Raw genomic sequence first — 16,399 nt, 5'->3', positions numbered from 1 at the left:
TCCGTATGCGACGTTTACTGAAGTTGCCAAAAATTATGGCAGCAATACGCATGCGAAATTCGATATTACATTTTCTAATAAGTAATAAGAGGAGAAAGCGTTTGTGGACACACGCTTTTTTCTGTAATATGAATGGGTAATTAATAATATTTAACAAACATTTAACTAAAATTATGTCTACAAATCTGTTTTATTTGCCGGCGTCCATTTCATTTAGTTTTTATTTTGATGTTTCTCTTCACATTCGTAATAATAATTATCGATAACACAGAAAACACAGGGTTGTGTGTCCATAAGTATAATTATTATCTAGGATTATTTTACAATTTCAGATTTTGGGAGAGAAATTTTGTATAGGCCTTTTAATTACGGATTGGAAGTTAGCGCGAAAAAGTAAATCATCTACTTATATGTGAACGTATTTAAAGGGAGGTACTGTCATGGTACAAAACTACAAGTAAACAAAACTCTTCTTTTTCCCATTTTTTGGCCGGCCCCAGGTGTGTGATGATGTGAGTGCTTGGTTTTTTTGCTTGAGCGTATTGTGGTTACTATGTGTATGTGGTTGCTATGCCAAATTAGCATTCGGGATCTAGGCCGTAGTGAAATCATATTTTGGTTTTTCGAATTTTCGAAACAGGCTGTCGGGTTATATCATTTATAACTTCTGATTCTTTGAATTTTTTGTTGAGATATTATAACTAAAGGCGAATGAAATGTAGGTTCACAAAGAAAATAGCTTTAAGTTGTTGGACTCTGAAATAAATTAATATAAGCAAAAAAACAATTCCATTACTGCAACAGAATAATATTATAGAACTTGAGTGCTAATTGCACCGTATTCTTGACATTTGCTAAATGCTGTTATTATTTCAATAACAAAAACATAAATCTTAGAATATTAATAGTTATATTTTTACACTCGGGCCTTAAACTATGTAATTACCAATTAACTGTGCAAGTTTAACTGCGACGAATATTCAAACTGAGTTTAGTACGTTCGTTTAAACTTAGTTTAACTGAATAGGCACACTTAAATTAGCACTGAAAAACTGGCCCTTTTTATAATTAAATTGATTCAGCAACAAAACTATAATGTACTCCCTAAAGAATGATGTGGCACGAATTCTTATACAACTAGTGCAAAATGAATAACCGGTTACAATTTTTTTTTCCAACGAACCAGTAACACCTGTTCGCTGCGACCCTGTGCATTTGTCTAAAAGCAAAAATTATATTATTGTTATCGTTTCGCGTTTCGAATTAGTTTGATGTATTAAAACTTATAAATTTAAGTGCATACTTTCCAATAAGAGTTTTAAGAAACTTTTTGAAAGAAAAATTCCTCAGCTTAGGCTTCATAGAAAGTGATTTAAGCAAAATCCGTAAATTAAAGAAAACCTGCAAATTCAATCAATTTTGACACGCAATAAAAACCAACAACACGCATCTATACTTTGTAGAGTGAGCAGAAATGTAAATAGACTTAAAGTTACTGACGTGTCGCCGTGATTTATCTGACAAAATTTAACTAAGTAAATATAGTAATATTGTGAGTTATTTAATGATGACTATTTAAAATGTATAATAATTTTAGGAATATGACTGTGCGTCGTAGACAGGACACGAACGTGTCGCCAACAGATGCCACTGACAAGCATTGTCTGCTTGTCGAAACACCTCCGTCAGACTGTCCATTAAACGTAAATGCAAATGAAGAAATTCACGAGAAGACGGATATTCGGGGCGATCGTGGGAACATCGCAATACTTTTCTTCCTATATGTCTTGCAAGGCATACCATTGGGACTGATTGCGGCGGTTCCCATGTTGCTACAGAACCGAGGAGCTAGTTATAGGCAGCAAGCTGAGTTTTCCTTTGCCTATTGGCCTTTTAGTATGAAACTTTTATGGGCGCCTATTGTTGATTCCATCTATGTGCGCAAATTTGGAAGGCGAAAATCATGGCTCATTCCATCTCAATATCTTATTGGTATTTTTATGCTCTTCTTGTCGTGGCAAGTGGATCGGTGGTTAGGTGGCAACGGTGCAGATCCCAATGTGCCATTGTTAACAACGCTATTTTTCTTACTTAACTTCCTCGCGGCAACACAGGATATTGCAGTAGACGGCTGGGCGCTGACTATGCTGAAACGATGTAATGTAGGCTATGCGTCGACTTGCAACAGTGTTGGGCAAACAGCTGGTTACTTTCTTGGCTATGTGGTATTTATTGCGTTAGAATCAAAAGATTTTTGTAACAATTATCTGCGCACGGAATCGCTTGACAAAGGACTTGTGACTTTGCCAGAATTTTTATGGTTTTGGGGACTCTGCTTCATGGTAGTTACCACTTTGGTAGCAATCTTAAAAAAAGAAAATGATGTGCAAGATGCACACACAACTGCACGGTACACTGATGAACATGAGCTTAATTTACGTGATAGTTACAAGATACTTTTCGACATGGTTCGCATGCGGCCAATACAAATCTTGGCTGGTATATTATTAACCGTTAAGGTTACTTTTGCCGCTACTGATGCAGTTACATCATTAAAATTAATCGATGCTGGCGTACCAAAGGAGAAATTGGCCTTACTAGTAATACCAATGATACCCTTACAAATAGTGTTGCCGCTAATCGTCAGTCGCTACACACATGGACCGCGACCTATGGAGGTCTTCTTAAAAGCTATACCCTATCGAATTATATTTAGCACAATAGCAGCAATAATCACGTATTGCACGCCATACATGATCACGGACAGTCATGTACCCGTGTTTTATTATGTGATCCTTATCGTTAATTATGCTTTGTATCAGGTGTGCCTGTACTGCATGTTTGTAGCTGTAATGGCATTCTTTGCAAAAATTTCTGATCCAGCGGTTGGTGGTACATACATGACATTCCTAAACACGCTTTCAAATTTAGGTGGGAATTGGCCAAACACTGTGGTTTTATGGCTGGTAGACGTATTAACTTGGCAAGAGTGTATTCATGTGGACCCAATAGTGGCGGCGCAGAATAGTTGCTCATCGAAGGCACAAAAGACGGTAAGTAAATGAAGTTTGAAGGATGCAGATTTTGAATAATATTAAATTTCCCATATTAGGAATGTGAGGTAGCAGGTGGCGAATGCCAAATTGTCTTTGATGGCTACTATATCGAATCGATAATATGTATAGTATATGGAATTGTATGGCTACTCTTTATGCGGCGTTGGATAAACTACTTGCAGAATTTGCCAATGCGAAGCTGGATGGTTGTTAATAAAAATAAGAGCGAAAGCAATGCGAAAAAGTCGAGATAGCAATTCATTGTATGACATGAGGAGAATGACGCTCAACGGCGTTTGCTAGATGCTGATGAGGTTGAAGCAGAGGAGTTGAATTGAAAAATAAATTCGAACATGATGTCAAGATTTCGCCAATTTGCAGGTTCCTTTGGCTGAGTATTGAATTAGCGTAATAAACAATTTTACATATTTAATTTTCAAATTATAAGATCTTACGTGTGAATGTAATGTAATTGAATTACTAATTCATATAAATTGAGTAGTAGAGTATTTGCTTTTCACCCAGTAGTGCAAACATATTTCGCTTGGCTTTTAAATACTTGTTTGTACTTAAAGCAACAATTATAAAATTATAAATTAAAGCATGACAGCATTTTGAAATATTTGTGATAAAACTATTTTTAGTTTTAATAAATGTACAAAGTTGCTAATGACAAACATTGTTAGAAAACTTGAACATTTTCTTCTATTTAAGATCACTAAGCGCATTTGATGAAGTTTTGTAAATAACTCGGAAAATAAACCAAACTTCCGCATTGCAGCCCGAATTGTAGTTGTTGTTTTATTCTAGCCTTTTTAATCTTTACATTGTTTATATAAAAATGAATTTTTGACATTCACCCAGGGCACTGGTCATTAAGGCCCTTGGCGTTTGATAATAATTTAAACGTGTTACAAATTATAGTTTATTTCTGGAAATTTAAAAACGTCGCTTAATAATACTTCCACGAATCAATCGATTCAGGATTCTTTTGCTTATTTTTGCGTTCTATTAAACCGGCCAAATGTTCTGAGCGCATAGACAATGAGTCAATCTTTTCGACCAGTTGTTGATAAGGGCTCAGTGGTTGGGTTCCCATCACCACATGACCTAATTTAGAGTCGATTTTTGCATTTAGACGTGCATTACGAATTAAATTTACAATCCAGCATTCTGCTTCATTGGGTTTCATATTCAGCTTGTCGGCAAGCATACTAATGGTGATACACTGATGAATACGACAGAATGTTTCGAAGATCATAAGACGTGCATCTTCAACGAACTCATTTAAACACGCGACAATGAAAAAGTCATTCAATATTACGGTTTGGCATTCATGAAGTTTTAAACGAGCACCTTCGAAATCAAAGTTCACATAGAGGCATTCAAGAAATTCCGTGATGGGATCACGGTAAGTGTAAGACTCTTGTTGGATCACCTTGATAAGGTCTTTTAATGCATTACGGCGTGTACGGTTAATGATGACAGCAGTAGCTAAGTAACGCATTATGTGTGGGCACATTGTCTGAATGGCGTTTAGGTACAGAGGTTTGTAAAGAAACATGTCAATGATCAGATCTCGACCTTTGGGATGATTAAAGAACACCAACACGGACCAGTGGATCAGCCATGTACGTTGTTGAAGCGCTTGAATTGTTGAAAAATTAGCATTATCGATGTAGTCCCGCAGACGTGTTAAATCTTCTAGCGCTGTGTTCCAATTTAGAGTCAAAATTTCGGCAGCCAATTTTCCCCATAGGACATTTAAGTAGTTCTAAAAAGAAGAATAATGTATATACATTTTCTTAAATATTCCTTTTTCTAACAAACCTTATCATTTGGTGACATGACAATCAAGCAGAAATACAAATAAGACGTCGATTCCTGATAGTTACCGCACTCATACAAATACTTAGCCAGTTTGTATGCGCTCTCCAAATGTTCCACCTTAAAGTTATAATCCTTTTGCAAAGCATTAACGAAAGTCTTGGAGTCTTTCATGCTTTCACCATTCTTAAGAATGTCGGTGGCTTTCATAATAGGAGCCACTTCATTTTGCAATTGCTTTAGTGTAGCCAGCACCTCAGCTTTGCGTTGCACCAATTCCTCCGGCATCTCCTGACTAAGATTCAATCGTTTGCGAGTGTCCATAGTGTAATCAATCATGTTTGTTTTGTTCACTGTCTCTAGGATGTATTCTAAAAGTTTTTGTTGATTGTAAATCTATAATTTAAAAAAATTGTTAGAAACAGACACGAAAAGCGACAGCAAGCAAAGTTTTTCTAACCTCCTTTCCACACAAAAACTCCAACAGTGGAAAAGTAAGATGCCTGTCCAAAAATTGGCAATTAATCTTTGTTAAATCAAATTGTTCCATTTTGTATTATTATTTTGCACAATTTAAGGATATTTCTCACTGCTCCACAATAAAATCGCGTAAAAATAACGTGCTGACTCGACTTTGTCGTCGCTTTTTTTCAAAAGAGGAGTCAAAAAGAAATATGGAATGACAGTACGATGCGACATCTGCTGGAAATAGTAAACAATAGAAAACATAGTTGCTAGCAAGGTGGATTTAATAAGGTGACAGCATTTACCCAAGGTGGATTTAATAAGGTGACAGCATTCACCCAGCTGAATTTTTCGCCGTAGGTATGGCTTACGTCAAAATGATATGCTTTGTTTGTATGTATTGGTATGTTTACATTCGTATGTTTACATTTGCTTGCTGATTTTGACATGATGCTTGCACCAAACGCAACAACAAATACATGTAGGGTTTTACTTATATGTGTTTGCTGTCACCTGTAATAAATTCGCCTTGGTTTTACTTATATGTGTTTGCTGTCACCTGTAATAAATTCGCCTTGGTTGCTAGCCTTTTTTTTCGAACGGCCATTTAAGGGGGCTATTCAGAGAGAGATTGAGTGTACTATGTACTTGCCCTTATAACTATTAATTCGTAACCATTTCTCATATAACTACATGTTTTGAACCATTGTAAGCTTCTTCGGTAAATATCTAGTTTACAGTCCGTGTCCCAATATGAATTTACCAACACCGAAGCGCAATTATATTAAATCGTTCAAAAGTTATTAATAATAAAACTACTCCATTAAAGATGTTGAAATGTTATAAATATTTAAATTAAATTCATTCTATAATACTTAGTTTACACTATCAAGTACTATTTTTCTATTAAATGTGACAGTTTAGACAGAATTTCTGGACCAAGATCATTTGGTTTTTTTTCGTTTAGATCTCCGGCATTGCTCATCTGGATTGGAAAGTTGCCGAGCCTCCGGGTTGGTATGTTTTTCGAGCCTTTAAGCTGAAATTGATTGAAAAATAATTAATTGGAAAGAGTTGAAAAATTTGGTAATCTGGGTGTGGTTATAATGGCAATTGGTTCGTTTTTATCTATTTATTTATTATCAAAATGTTAAGTAATATACACTGGTATGTAAGAAATACAATTATAAGGATTAACTTCATTAAAATTAAGTTTATATAAAATTAGTGTCGGATGTGCGGGTTGGTATATACGTCCGTCTTCGCCGGCGGTTAGATGCAACTCAAACTTTTCGTTCAAATGGCGTTCTTCTCTTGTCCTGTTATTGTCAGGGTTGCCATCGGGTCGTCTGTTCAATCTGTGTTGCCACACTGGGTATATTTCATTCCATCAAGGCGAAGGTCTCAAACAACCATCAAGTATTCTTCAATTATGACTTATCTGCAACTGCCTACCAGCGCAATCGCTTGATCTTAATGCAATTGCGAATTTATGGAGTTTTCTTGAGCGAGATATAAATTAAATAAGCAACCGACAGAACTTAAAAAAAACGTTACAAGAGAAGTTGCAGAAAAAATACTCGAATATACAAAAAAAAACTTTCGGCTAAAATGAATTTTAAAACAAAACGGCTACCTTATAAAATAAATACTAGTTAATAAAAATCTAAAAAGCAATAATCCTCAGTTTAAACTACCATTGCTTGTTTGTTAACAGTAATAGAAGCCCCGCCAGTGTAGAGCATATCACCGGTCGTCTTCCTCTGGCTCGACTAAAGGTAGGCCCAGGAAACATGCTGTTTCGACGGGTTGGGTCCAGACTGAGAGGGGTGTTATATGAGTCGGTTTTAGAAGGCATGTGAAAAGGTGGTTACTGTCGTGCGGGGTGCCTTCACATGCCGGACATATGCTTGGTATGTCGGGGTCGATTCTGGATAAGTAGGATTTTAACCTGCTAAAATAACCCGAACGTAATTGTGTCAAGGTTACGCGGGACTCTCGGGGAAGTTGGAGCTCTTCGTCTGCGATTGGTGGTGGTTGGACTCCGATAACGGCATTCGGGGGTCGGGAGCTTAAGAAGGTGGTGAGAGTCTCCCGATGAATGTTGTTTTTGGCCTGTCTGCACACTGTCCGATTCAGTAGCTGTCTGTTTGTTTTGTCTAAGATCTCGTCCGCGTAGTTGAGGAAATGCCTCCTGATGTGCCTGGGAAGTGGCTCAGACTCGAGCAGGTGTCTGCATGGGAGAGGCCTGCGGTAACACCCTAGCAGAAACTGCTTACTGAGCAATTTTCGGTCCTTAATGCAGCGTTTTGGCAGGTCTGAAGCTTCGTCCACTGCGAATCACAACATTTCCTTGTCTTTGCCCCAAATGCTGCCGGCGAGCAACTTGAGAATCTTTTTTGCGATTCTGTATTTTAGTTGCAATAGCGGTTGTATGCGCTGAGAAGGAGAGCAAGCTGTCAAAGGTAACTCCCACTATTTTGGGGTTGTTAACCGTCGGAATTTGTGTATCATCGACTTTCACCTTGAGTTGTAGTTTGACCTCCTTTGTCCAGGTGATGAAAAGGGTCGCCGTGGATTTAATGGGGGAGAGTTGTAAACTCTTCGCAGTGAAGAAGCGAGAAAGGTTGGCGGGGTAGTCGCTTACCTTGGAGCATAGGCCATCAATGTCATTGCCCGACGCCATTATCGTGCAGTCGTCGGCGCATGAGACCAGGGAGACTCCCTCTGGTGGCTGGGGGAGTTTCGAGATATAGAAGTTGAAAAACAAGGGTGAAAGGGCACCACCCTGCGGTACACCTTGCTTTATTTTCCTCTGTTTAGATGTTTGGTCTCGAAATATCACCGACGAATGACGACCACTCAGGTAGTTCGCGGTCCACCTCTTCAGCCCTTGGATCTGTCGGCCGGAGGATGCAGAATAAATTGCCGGCTAAAATAGCACGCGCATCTCTTCGGCGAAGCACAACCGTTGAAGGTGATATCCACCTTGTCATTGTAATATACTTCGTCGGGTTCGACAGAGACCTTACGGTAGACCAACTAAACTACCATCGATCAATGCGTTTGGAGGCTTAACTGGAGGCATAATGTAGAAAAGCGGGTAGATAAAGCTTCTACACTTGTGAAAAGGTGGCCTGCATTAAAGAAGCAGTGCAACGTTAGGCAACTAACAAGCGTACAACAAGCAGCCTGTTCAGGAATAACTGGAGCTATGTGATCGTGTTCAGCAGAGGCACTTAATATCACGCTCTACCTGTTACCAATAAACTTACAACTACGGTTAACAGCAATGAATACCGTGTTCAGAATCAAATACGTTGGTTTTTAGAATGCTAGGATGTTTAGACATAGTGTTATCTTAGACAGCCAAAGGCTTACTAGTAACTCATAAAATTTTACTGATGCTACCCTATACTTTAGAATAGCTTGCGGGATAATTAAAAACCATCCACAAAACTATCGAAAGTATGTATTTTTTTAAAATAGTCAATCAGTCATCTGAGCTCTAAAGTCACCTACAACCAATTCAAAATTCGCCAGGCAAATCCAAGAACTTAAGGCTTTAGCGCGGACAACACACATCGCTTTCATCTGGCTGCCTGGCCATGGGAACAGAGAAGGAAATGAGAAAGCTGATGGGCTGTCAAGACAAGTGGCATCCTATAACGAATCCGAAGTGATAGAAATATATTGCCCCAATGCGTGCGCACACGGATATCTGCAAAATAACTAAGCAAACGTGATCCAATTTCAACAAATCCAGAACTGACGAGTTGTTAAGAAAGTCACGAGCAGCCACTGGCCTTTGCGAGACCATACCAACGATAGATGTTGAAACTGCAATCATACATATGCAAGATTGCTTTCAAGCACGAGACAACGGAATTTCTTCCAAAACCAAATAAGTGCTTTAAGTTTTACTCTCAATGCTCTTAGTTGCATTTTTCCGACATATGCATAATGTATATACTTTTGGACTTACATGTTTAAACCAGGCTCTCCGTTGTTCTGAGTTCTTCTAAAAATATCCAAGAATTTACTAAGATCGAACTGTTTATTTTTGGATGTGATCCACTAACAAACTAAATGTATTCGCAACACGAAAATTAACTGAAATTTCGTATCCTGATCAAGTTTCTAATAAGAAGTGTAAATACTAGCAATAAAATTAACTTTTTCTGTAAGTAAATGAGCAAAATCGTTTAATTTCTATCATTCAAAATAACATTTATGTATGTATGTATTTGTACATCTTAACTGTTGTGATTAGGAAAATATCACTTTATACTAGAAGTCTTTCTATTTCATGTTGAATTGATTGGATTTGTGACTTGAGTTGTGAACCATCATTTGTTGTAACAGAGCAAGCAACAATCGGTCTTGATACACCACATGCACGACCTAGTGCCTGCTTGGAACGTACAAACACATAGGGAACATTTTTATCTTCGCATAGCAGTGGTAAATGCAGTAGAATTTCGATGGGTTCTGTATCAGCAGCCATTACAATTATATCGGAAAGACCGCGATTTAGTGTCTTTGTGGCTTCGTTAGCTCCTTTGCGAAGTTGATTGTAATTTAATGCCTGTTGCAATAAATTCATGATTTTTGATGTGAGCTGGGCATCAGCGAGCGGGAATGCTTTTGGGCTTACTTCTTCGGTCTGAAAAACATTATTTCATCAGCAAGCAATACTAGTAAACAATATATTCATAACTCACCATTTTGCTAATGTTTTTATTAGTTATTTAAATATTAATTGGCCAAAAATGCAATGCAACCTCTCCGCTAAGTGCTTCACTGAGGGCAGAAGAGTTGTAAATAAGCAAAATAAATGTGCGTAAATAACAAGTGAGAAATGGCTGAACGTAAAACACGTGTAGGGTTACCATGAATGTTAGAACAACAAAATAGATTTATAATGTTTTATAAATTTGAATACAGAAAATAATATAATATTATGTGACATATTAAATATTTGCACTTTCGTAGTAAATGCATCTCAACAATTGGACCAGTTTCAAATGTTCTCGAGAAAAAAGTCCTCGAATTTGTAACTCCCAGGAGGAAGAATTTTGGGACCATGGCAGATCAAAAACTCGATGTACAAAATACAGAAGTACTGCCTTCCGAAAGCATTAGCTACTTTATTTTTAGCGATGCTGACACCCGATGACGTAAGTAGTGCAATAATACATAATGTTTACAAGTTACTTGTGAATAATCAGTGAATGAATAAATATAAAATGAAACGTGATAAATTGTCAAAGGAGGAATTAAAAAAATACTTCCAAATATTTTTTTTTTGGCTTTTGAAGTGAAATTTCTTAGGCATCGATGGACGAGCGAGAATGGAGAGTAAAATTTCAAGGCCATGCAACGTTTTTGGCATTTTCGTTCCGCGAGAGAGAAAAAAACTATAACGTAGAGGAAAAGGAGAGAGAGAGCTATACCTTATATATATCTTAGATACACTTTAGGCTATTTTTCCTGCGGTTTTCCTTGGGGTTGCTAATTTATAGTGAGAAATAACACTGCCTACTTTTTGGCGCTTGTTTGTTGATGCAAACTTGTAGGAATTATATTTTTGGTGCCTGCTTTTTGGCGTTAAATTTTCTTGGTGCCTACTGTTTGGGGCGTTATTTGGTCCCAATTTTTTTGGCGTTTTTTTTGGTGCCTACTTCCATTCCGGCGTCATTCTCTCTCGGGTCTCTCCCTCTTTCTTTGTCTGCCTTGAAAGTTTCACTTCTGTTATGTGTATTACGCTACACACACTTTTGTTTTGGAAGGTGACGTCATGGCAGGAAAGTGTGTGTTCGTGTATATAGTTTCTTGCCTCTGACAGTTTCAAATTATTTTGGCTTACTCATCGCTTTATTTTTGTTTGTTTATTCGCGGCACTGACGTCATCGGTTGTCCACAATGACCGTAGGTGACTTCGGTATTGCAGCTGACGAGGTAAATATATACTAGGTGATATCGATTCAACAAATACAACAATTTGGTGGGCTATTGTAAAATTTTGACTGATGGAAGAAAAGGGAAAAATATAAACACAATGTCACCTTCAAAATCCGGTACGAAGAGTAATATAATAAGAGATTGCATCTTCCAAAATAGTGATGCAAACATGTAATATCTTTCTGTTTTGTATTGGTAAAGGACCTGACGTCAGACTTGTCAGAACCGCGAAAAATAAAGTAACTCTTTTGGCAAGGCGCCACCTATGGCACACAGTTCGCTTTGCTTGATGGTGAGGCAGAACTCGCGAGAAGATACGAGTTGCCAAGTCTAGAAATTACAAAAGCTAGAATACATGGTTGCTCCTTTCAAATTTGGTGTGTCGTTAGAGCCCACAATAAACTTTTTTTGTTTTAATCTTTTGTTTTGTATGGAAACTGAAGTCAAAATGTCAAAATTGTGAAAAATAAAGTAACTGTTTTGGGTAGAGGCCTTCTTCCTTGTTGCTGTCTTGATTCTTTGTTGACATTATCAATGAAATTTGGTATTGAAACCGATAAATTACAAAATCAAAGTACATGTACATATGTTGCTCTACCGAAGTCACCTTGTATGAATTCGCCTTGCTTCAGATCGTTTGATTTTAATTTCAGATGTAAATAGTTCAAAGTTGGTTCAAAGAATAAATAAATTTAATAATTTCGAAACCAAATTGTGTTGATTTATTATGAGACGGTCATGCGCTCCTTCCGCGCTAAAGGCACGAGAAGTGGAAAAACGTAGAAAGATTGATAATCTGTTTGAAAATGTGGAACATACTGAAGATGAAGTGAGTTCAACCACTTTGAACGAGGAAAGCTGGGGCACATCGAAGATAGGAGCGGGTAAATTTGAAAGGCACAGCTCCAAAGAAAACATTGATGCTTTTAGCTCGAAACTAATTTTTAATGTGGTCTGGCGCGAAATAACTAAAAAAAAGCATAAAACATGGGATGGTGATGGACTACTAGAAGTACAGTTGGATGTTCCACGGGCGGTTCTTAAGGACAGCACCGGGAAATATATAGGTACCAACACAAAGTTAAAACTTGACGAATTGGAAGAAGGTTGCCAGATGGTTGTAGGTGGAAAGGAGATAGAACTATTGGAGCAAATCACTGATAGAAACGAATATTTTGCTTTGCGTAAAAAACAAGCTGAGATTCGCTGGAGCTCTGATGAAGATCAGCAAAGTGGCGGATTGAAAAAGAAAGAAAAAATATCTACATTATATCAGGGGCCCTATGCATTCAATTCAAGCAATGATATGAGAGCTGATAATATAGTATCAAAAACAGACGAAAATGAAGAATCCGACTTTTATGAAATATCTAGAGGAACAGTAGAAGATAAAATACTGTATAACGTCGTTTGGCGAGCTGTGTCAACAAGGAAGAACAAAACATGGGATGGCGACGGTATATTTGAAGTTCATTTAGGTGTTAGCAAAGGTATTCTAAGAGACCAAAACGGGCATGAAATGGGCGCACTAGAAAACATAAATTTAGGAGAATTGAAAATTGGTTTGATATTGCTGATAGCCGATAAGGAAATTGAATTATTAGAAAGTGTGGCTGAAATGGAACTTGACAAATCAAATCTAAAAAAGAAGAACTCTTACATAAGTCGTGGAAAAGGTTGTTCATCAAAAGTGGAAACGAATGCTTTTTACTTACCTTGTCCGCCAGCAGATTATATTATGGAATTGAATCCTACGAATCGACGGATACAACCTGTAGAAGTTTCACACAGACTCGCTCAAAACCTGCGTCCTCATCAACGAGAAGGTGTCTCATTCATTTACAAATGCGTAATGGGCTTCCAAGACCCAATGTATCAGGGTTGCATACTCGCTGATGAAATGGGCTTGGGCAAAACGTTGCAGTGTATTACGTTAGCGCATACACTTCTGAAAGTTGGCCCTTACGATGGCGAGCGAGTACTCCAACGCGTACTTGTTGTTACGCCAAGTACACTCACGCGGAATTGGGAAAACGAATTGAGGAAATGGCTGAAAAATGAACGAATGTATGCGTATGTTGTAGGTGGGAAACAAAAATTGGACTCATATTCACAGCAACTACATATTCCCTTCGTAATTGTTTCGTATGAAAACCTTCTTGGACACGTTGCAGATTTTTTGCGTTTGAAGTTCGACATGCTAATATGCGACGAAGGTCATCGCCTCAAAAACCAATCGACAAAAATAGTTGCTGCTCTCCGAAAACTTAATATTCCACGGCGAATAATCATTACAGGTACACCAGTGCAAAATGATTTGGGAGAATTCTATGCACTAGCGGATTTTGTAAACCCCGGTATATTTGGCACCAATCAGGAATACCATTCATACTACGAAGTCCCTTTGCAAGAAAGTCAGTCCCCTGATGCTACTACAGAAATTAAGAACTTAGCTGCACAACGAACACAGGAGCTTATGCGAATTTCAGAACGATTTGTGCTTCGCCGCTTACAAAATGTGAATGGACAGTATTTGCCAAAAAAGAATGAATATATATGCTTTGTTCAACCCTCGGAACTTCAGCAGTTTATGTTGAAAAAAGCTCTTCAACTATATACCCAACGGAAGGAAACTATACTAAAAGATTTAACACCACTGCAAACAATTACTATACTAAAGAAAATTTGTAACCATCCCTCCCTGGTTGCACGTACTAAAACACCAAATTTATTATCGCGTAATTTGGAACGTTGTTTGCCAGATTGTTCAGAAATGGGCCCGTTTGACTCAGCGAAACTAGAGCTGGTACAGAATTTTCTTCTCGTTTCAGCTGTGCAAAACCGAGAAAAATGCGTTTTGGTTTCAAATCACACAAAAACTCTTAATATGTTGCAAGGCTTATGCGATTTTTTGAACATCAAATGCTTACGTCTAGACGGTTCCACAAGTATTGGTGAAAGAAATTCAAACGTTGACAAATTTAATGGGGATGCTGACGATTCGTTAGTTTTCTTACTCAGTGCAAAAGCTGGAGGTGTGGGTCTTAATTTGATTGGGGCATCGAGATTAATACTTTTTGACCACGACTGGAATCCCGCTACTGACGCTCAAGCGATGTCACGTATATGGCGTGATGGCCAACAAAAGGATGTGCATATTTATCGGCTGGTTACTGCTGGTTGCATCGAAGAAAAAATTTTTCAAAGACAAGTTGCGAAAATATCGCTGGCCGATAGTGTATCACTGAAAGGTAGTAGCGAGACTACCATGAAATTTACAGCGGAAGAGCTGTTGGACTTGTTCAATTTGCAAGAGGATTATTCCGTATGCCAAACGCATGAAAATTTAAATTGCGGATGCGAAGGCGATGGGCAGGTACTTTAATATTGTAATTGTTAAAATTACAATTTCGTTCATTATTTACTTTTATGTAGAATTCGGTGTTTTTTGACACGGCTCAAACAGTTCGTAAAATAAATGAATTGATGTCCTGGAAACATTATAAGCCACCATTCAACGTTGAATTCTTGGAGGTAAACATGCTAAAAAATGTTCTGTATATATTGTTACCAAATTGCACAAAGGGCCTAGCCAACTTTTTTGAAACTAACTTTGAACAGAACAACAGTTTTGAGCCGCCATTTTTATTATCAATTTCAATTTAAATATAATGTTAATTTCATCTTAATATTTTTAGGATGTGATTTAGTAAAGGCTACTAGAAATTCTAAAAACGTTTTCGAAAAAATGTTGGCTCTGACGTTGTGCAATTCTGATTCTTACAAAATTCATATTTTTTTCTTTTTAGACGGCATGCCTGGGCAAAGCTACGGATAATCTCATGTACATTTTCGCCAATCAGACTGACTTTAATTAAATAAGTTGTTAATATTTAATACGAAATTTTAATATTGTTACTAATTTATGACGAACATGAATTTAAATTAGTTTAACAGAAAAGCCGGGATTTAATCTTCGCTCTCTAACGATATATTGCTACCGAATCGTTGATATAAATGCGATTTTAGCTCATTCATTTCAGCTTTAATTTCGTTTGCTTTCACTTCAATTGCCGCAATTTCTTTCAATGTATCTTCTTTAACTGTAGCCAAAAGTTCCTGTGCGGGGAAGATGTTTAATGTTATCTGAATATACGGAAGGATTTACACTCGTACCTGTGTTTTCGTTAATTTGTGTGTCAGGAAAACTTCACCAAACAAGAATGGTATTTCCTCGTCTTCGTCGAAAAGCTCTATCTCGTCGAGTGCTTCTTCGACACTCTTCAAATCATTTTTCTTCATATCTAACTCCATTTTTAGGTCATCCATACGAGCATTATGCTTTGCGAACCGATTTATTTTTTGTTGATCTTCAAACGAGATGTGTACATCATCCTGCAAAATAAGATTTTACCAATTTCCTTAAACATTTTTGGGCTGAATGCGAGTATCCGCAGATCGATATGCGTTGTTGTTGTTGGAGCACCGGTGAGGTTAGTTTTTCTTTGTACAGGTCTGCATTAAAAATCAGTGCCTTTATTAAATCTTACCGCTTGGAACACTTTGTTATTGCCTGCTGAAACTTTTGCTGCCATTTTTTAGTCAGATTATCGTTTAACGTAAGACTTTAGTTTAATTATTGTAGCACCTGTGGTAATAAACAATGCAGACAATTTAGCTAGAATATGAAATGTTTTTAGGCGTGTTTAGTGCGCTTATGTTAAATTGTCAGTGCTGGATCGATTGTGAATGGCTCAAAGTAAATTAGAATTACTTGGGGCTTACACAACCAATTTGAAGGCAATGAGAATACGTATTGCTGTAAAAATAGAAAACATTTTTTTGTGAAACGTAGAGGCTTCAGGCAATTAGAAAGAAATTCACTTTTACGTAACCCGTGTTAATGTAGCCGTGGGTTATAGCGCAATTTTCGTGACATTAATTCTATAACGGCGCCATCTGTGGTGTCTACGCACAAACCCAGCGCAATAGAGTAGTCAATTTAAATCGGTGAAACGCCTCGTCTCAACAACTTAAAGTAGCTATGGGTATTAGCGCAATTATTGTGGGGTATAGGTATATATATT

The 16,399-nt window shown here is 37.5% G+C and overlaps 5 protein-coding genes across 5 annotated transcripts; 2 read left to right on the top strand and 3 right to left on the bottom strand.

Moving 5' to 3' along the window:
• The first annotated feature begins 1,208 nt into the window (after positions 1–1,208).
• Positions 1,209–3,843, top strand: LOC129240662 (acetyl-coenzyme A transporter 1). The gene is made up of 3 exons (XM_054876591.1): positions 1,209–1,535; positions 1,598–3,053; positions 3,113–3,843. Exons 2-3 carry the CDS (start codon positions 1,602–1,604, stop codon positions 3,308–3,310), a joined length of 1,650 nt encoding a protein of 549 aa, XP_054732566.1. The 5' UTR covers positions 1,209–1,535; positions 1,598–1,601; the 3' UTR covers positions 3,311–3,843.
• On the bottom strand, positions 3,832–5,558 carry LOC129240663 (eukaryotic translation initiation factor 3 subunit E). Its single transcript, XM_054876592.1, has 3 exons — positions 5,344–5,558; positions 4,887–5,279; positions 3,832–4,830 (listed from the first exon to the last, which is right to left on the bottom strand). Exons 1-3 carry the CDS (start codon positions 5,431–5,433, stop codon positions 4,009–4,011), a joined length of 1,305 nt encoding a protein of 434 aa, XP_054732567.1. The 5' UTR covers positions 5,434–5,558; the 3' UTR covers positions 3,832–4,008.
• Positions 5,559–9,536: 3,978 nt separating this feature from the next.
• Positions 9,537–10,206, bottom strand: LOC129241087 (NHP2-like protein 1 homolog). The gene is made up of 2 exons (XM_054877247.1): positions 10,073–10,206; positions 9,537–10,014 (listed from the first exon to the last, which is right to left on the bottom strand). Exons 1-2 carry the CDS (start codon positions 10,073–10,075, stop codon positions 9,634–9,636), a joined length of 384 nt encoding a protein of 127 aa, XP_054733222.1. The 5' UTR covers positions 10,076–10,206; the 3' UTR covers positions 9,537–9,633.
• A 1,768-nt stretch (positions 10,207–11,974) lies between these two features.
• Positions 11,975–15,216, top strand: LOC129241399 (DNA repair and recombination protein RAD54B-like). Its single transcript, XM_054877686.1, has 3 exons — positions 11,975–14,688; positions 14,748–14,846; positions 15,122–15,216. Exons 1-3 carry the CDS (start codon positions 12,040–12,042, stop codon positions 15,188–15,190), a joined length of 2,817 nt encoding a protein of 938 aa, XP_054733661.1. The 5' UTR covers positions 11,975–12,039; the 3' UTR covers positions 15,191–15,216.
• On the bottom strand, positions 15,196–16,032 carry LOC129241400 (probable prefoldin subunit 4). The gene is made up of 3 exons (XM_054877687.1): positions 15,863–16,032; positions 15,489–15,707; positions 15,196–15,431 (listed from the first exon to the last, which is right to left on the bottom strand). The coding sequence occupies exons 1-3, from the start codon at positions 15,905–15,907 to the stop codon at positions 15,282–15,284; spliced, it is 414 nt and encodes a 137-aa protein (XP_054733662.1). The 5' UTR covers positions 15,908–16,032; the 3' UTR covers positions 15,196–15,281.
• Between the last annotated feature and the right edge of the window lie 367 nt (positions 16,033–16,399).

Source organism: Anastrepha obliqua, chromosome 3 (genome assembly GCF_027943255.1).
Source record: "Anastrepha obliqua isolate idAnaObli1 chromosome 3, idAnaObli1_1.0, whole genome shotgun sequence".
NCBI lineage: Eukaryota > Metazoa > Arthropoda > Insecta > Diptera > Tephritidae > Anastrepha > Anastrepha obliqua.
Note: the sequence above shows the minus strand (reverse complement) of the source record. Positions and strands in the feature narration are given on the sequence as shown.

What these genes read in the sequence shown, in the direction of transcription:
- LOC129240662 (XM_054876591.1), top strand. Translation starts at nt 1,602, where the DNA reads ATGACTGTGCGTCGTAGACAGGACACGAACGTGTCGCCAACAGATGCC. An exon ending in CATCGAAGGCACAAAAGACG is followed by an intron (nt 3,054 to 3,112) that starts GTAAGTAAATGA and finishes TTCCCATATTAG; the next exon opens with GAATGTGAGGTAGCAGGTGG.
- LOC129240663 (XM_054876592.1), bottom strand. Translation starts at nt 5,433, where the DNA reads ATGGAACAATTTGATTTAACAAAGATTAATTGCCAATTTTTGGACAGG. An exon ending in AGTTTTTGTGTGGAAAGGAG is followed by an intron (nt 5,280 to 5,343) that starts GTTAGAAAAACT and finishes TTTAAATTATAG; the next exon opens with ATTTACAATCAACAAAAACT. An exon ending in TCATGTCACCAAATGATAAG is followed by an intron (nt 4,831 to 4,886) that starts GTTTGTTAGAAA and finishes TCTTCTTTTTAG; the next exon opens with AACTACTTAAATGTCCTATG.
- LOC129241399 (XM_054877686.1), top strand. Translation starts at nt 12,040, where the DNA reads ATGAGACGGTCATGCGCTCCTTCCGCGCTAAAGGCACGAGAAGTGGAA. An exon ending in GATGCGAAGGCGATGGGCAG is followed by an intron (nt 14,689 to 14,747) that starts GTACTTTAATAT and finishes ACTTTTATGTAG; the next exon opens with AATTCGGTGTTTTTTGACAC. An exon ending in TCAACGTTGAATTCTTGGAG is followed by an intron (nt 14,847 to 15,121) that starts GTAAACATGCTA and finishes TTTTCTTTTTAG; the next exon opens with ACGGCATGCCTGGGCAAAGC.
- LOC129241400 (XM_054877687.1), bottom strand. Translation starts at nt 15,907, where the DNA reads ATGGCAGCAAAAGTTTCAGCAGGCAATAACAAAGTGTTCCAAGCG. An exon ending in ATAACAAAGTGTTCCAAGCG is followed by an intron (nt 15,708 to 15,862) that starts GTAAGATTTAAT and finishes CTTATTTTGCAG; the next exon opens with GATGATGTACACATCTCGTT. An exon ending in ACAAATTAACGAAAACACAG is followed by an intron (nt 15,432 to 15,488) that starts GTACGAGTGTAA and finishes TTCCCCGCACAG; the next exon opens with GAACTTTTGGCTACAGTTAA.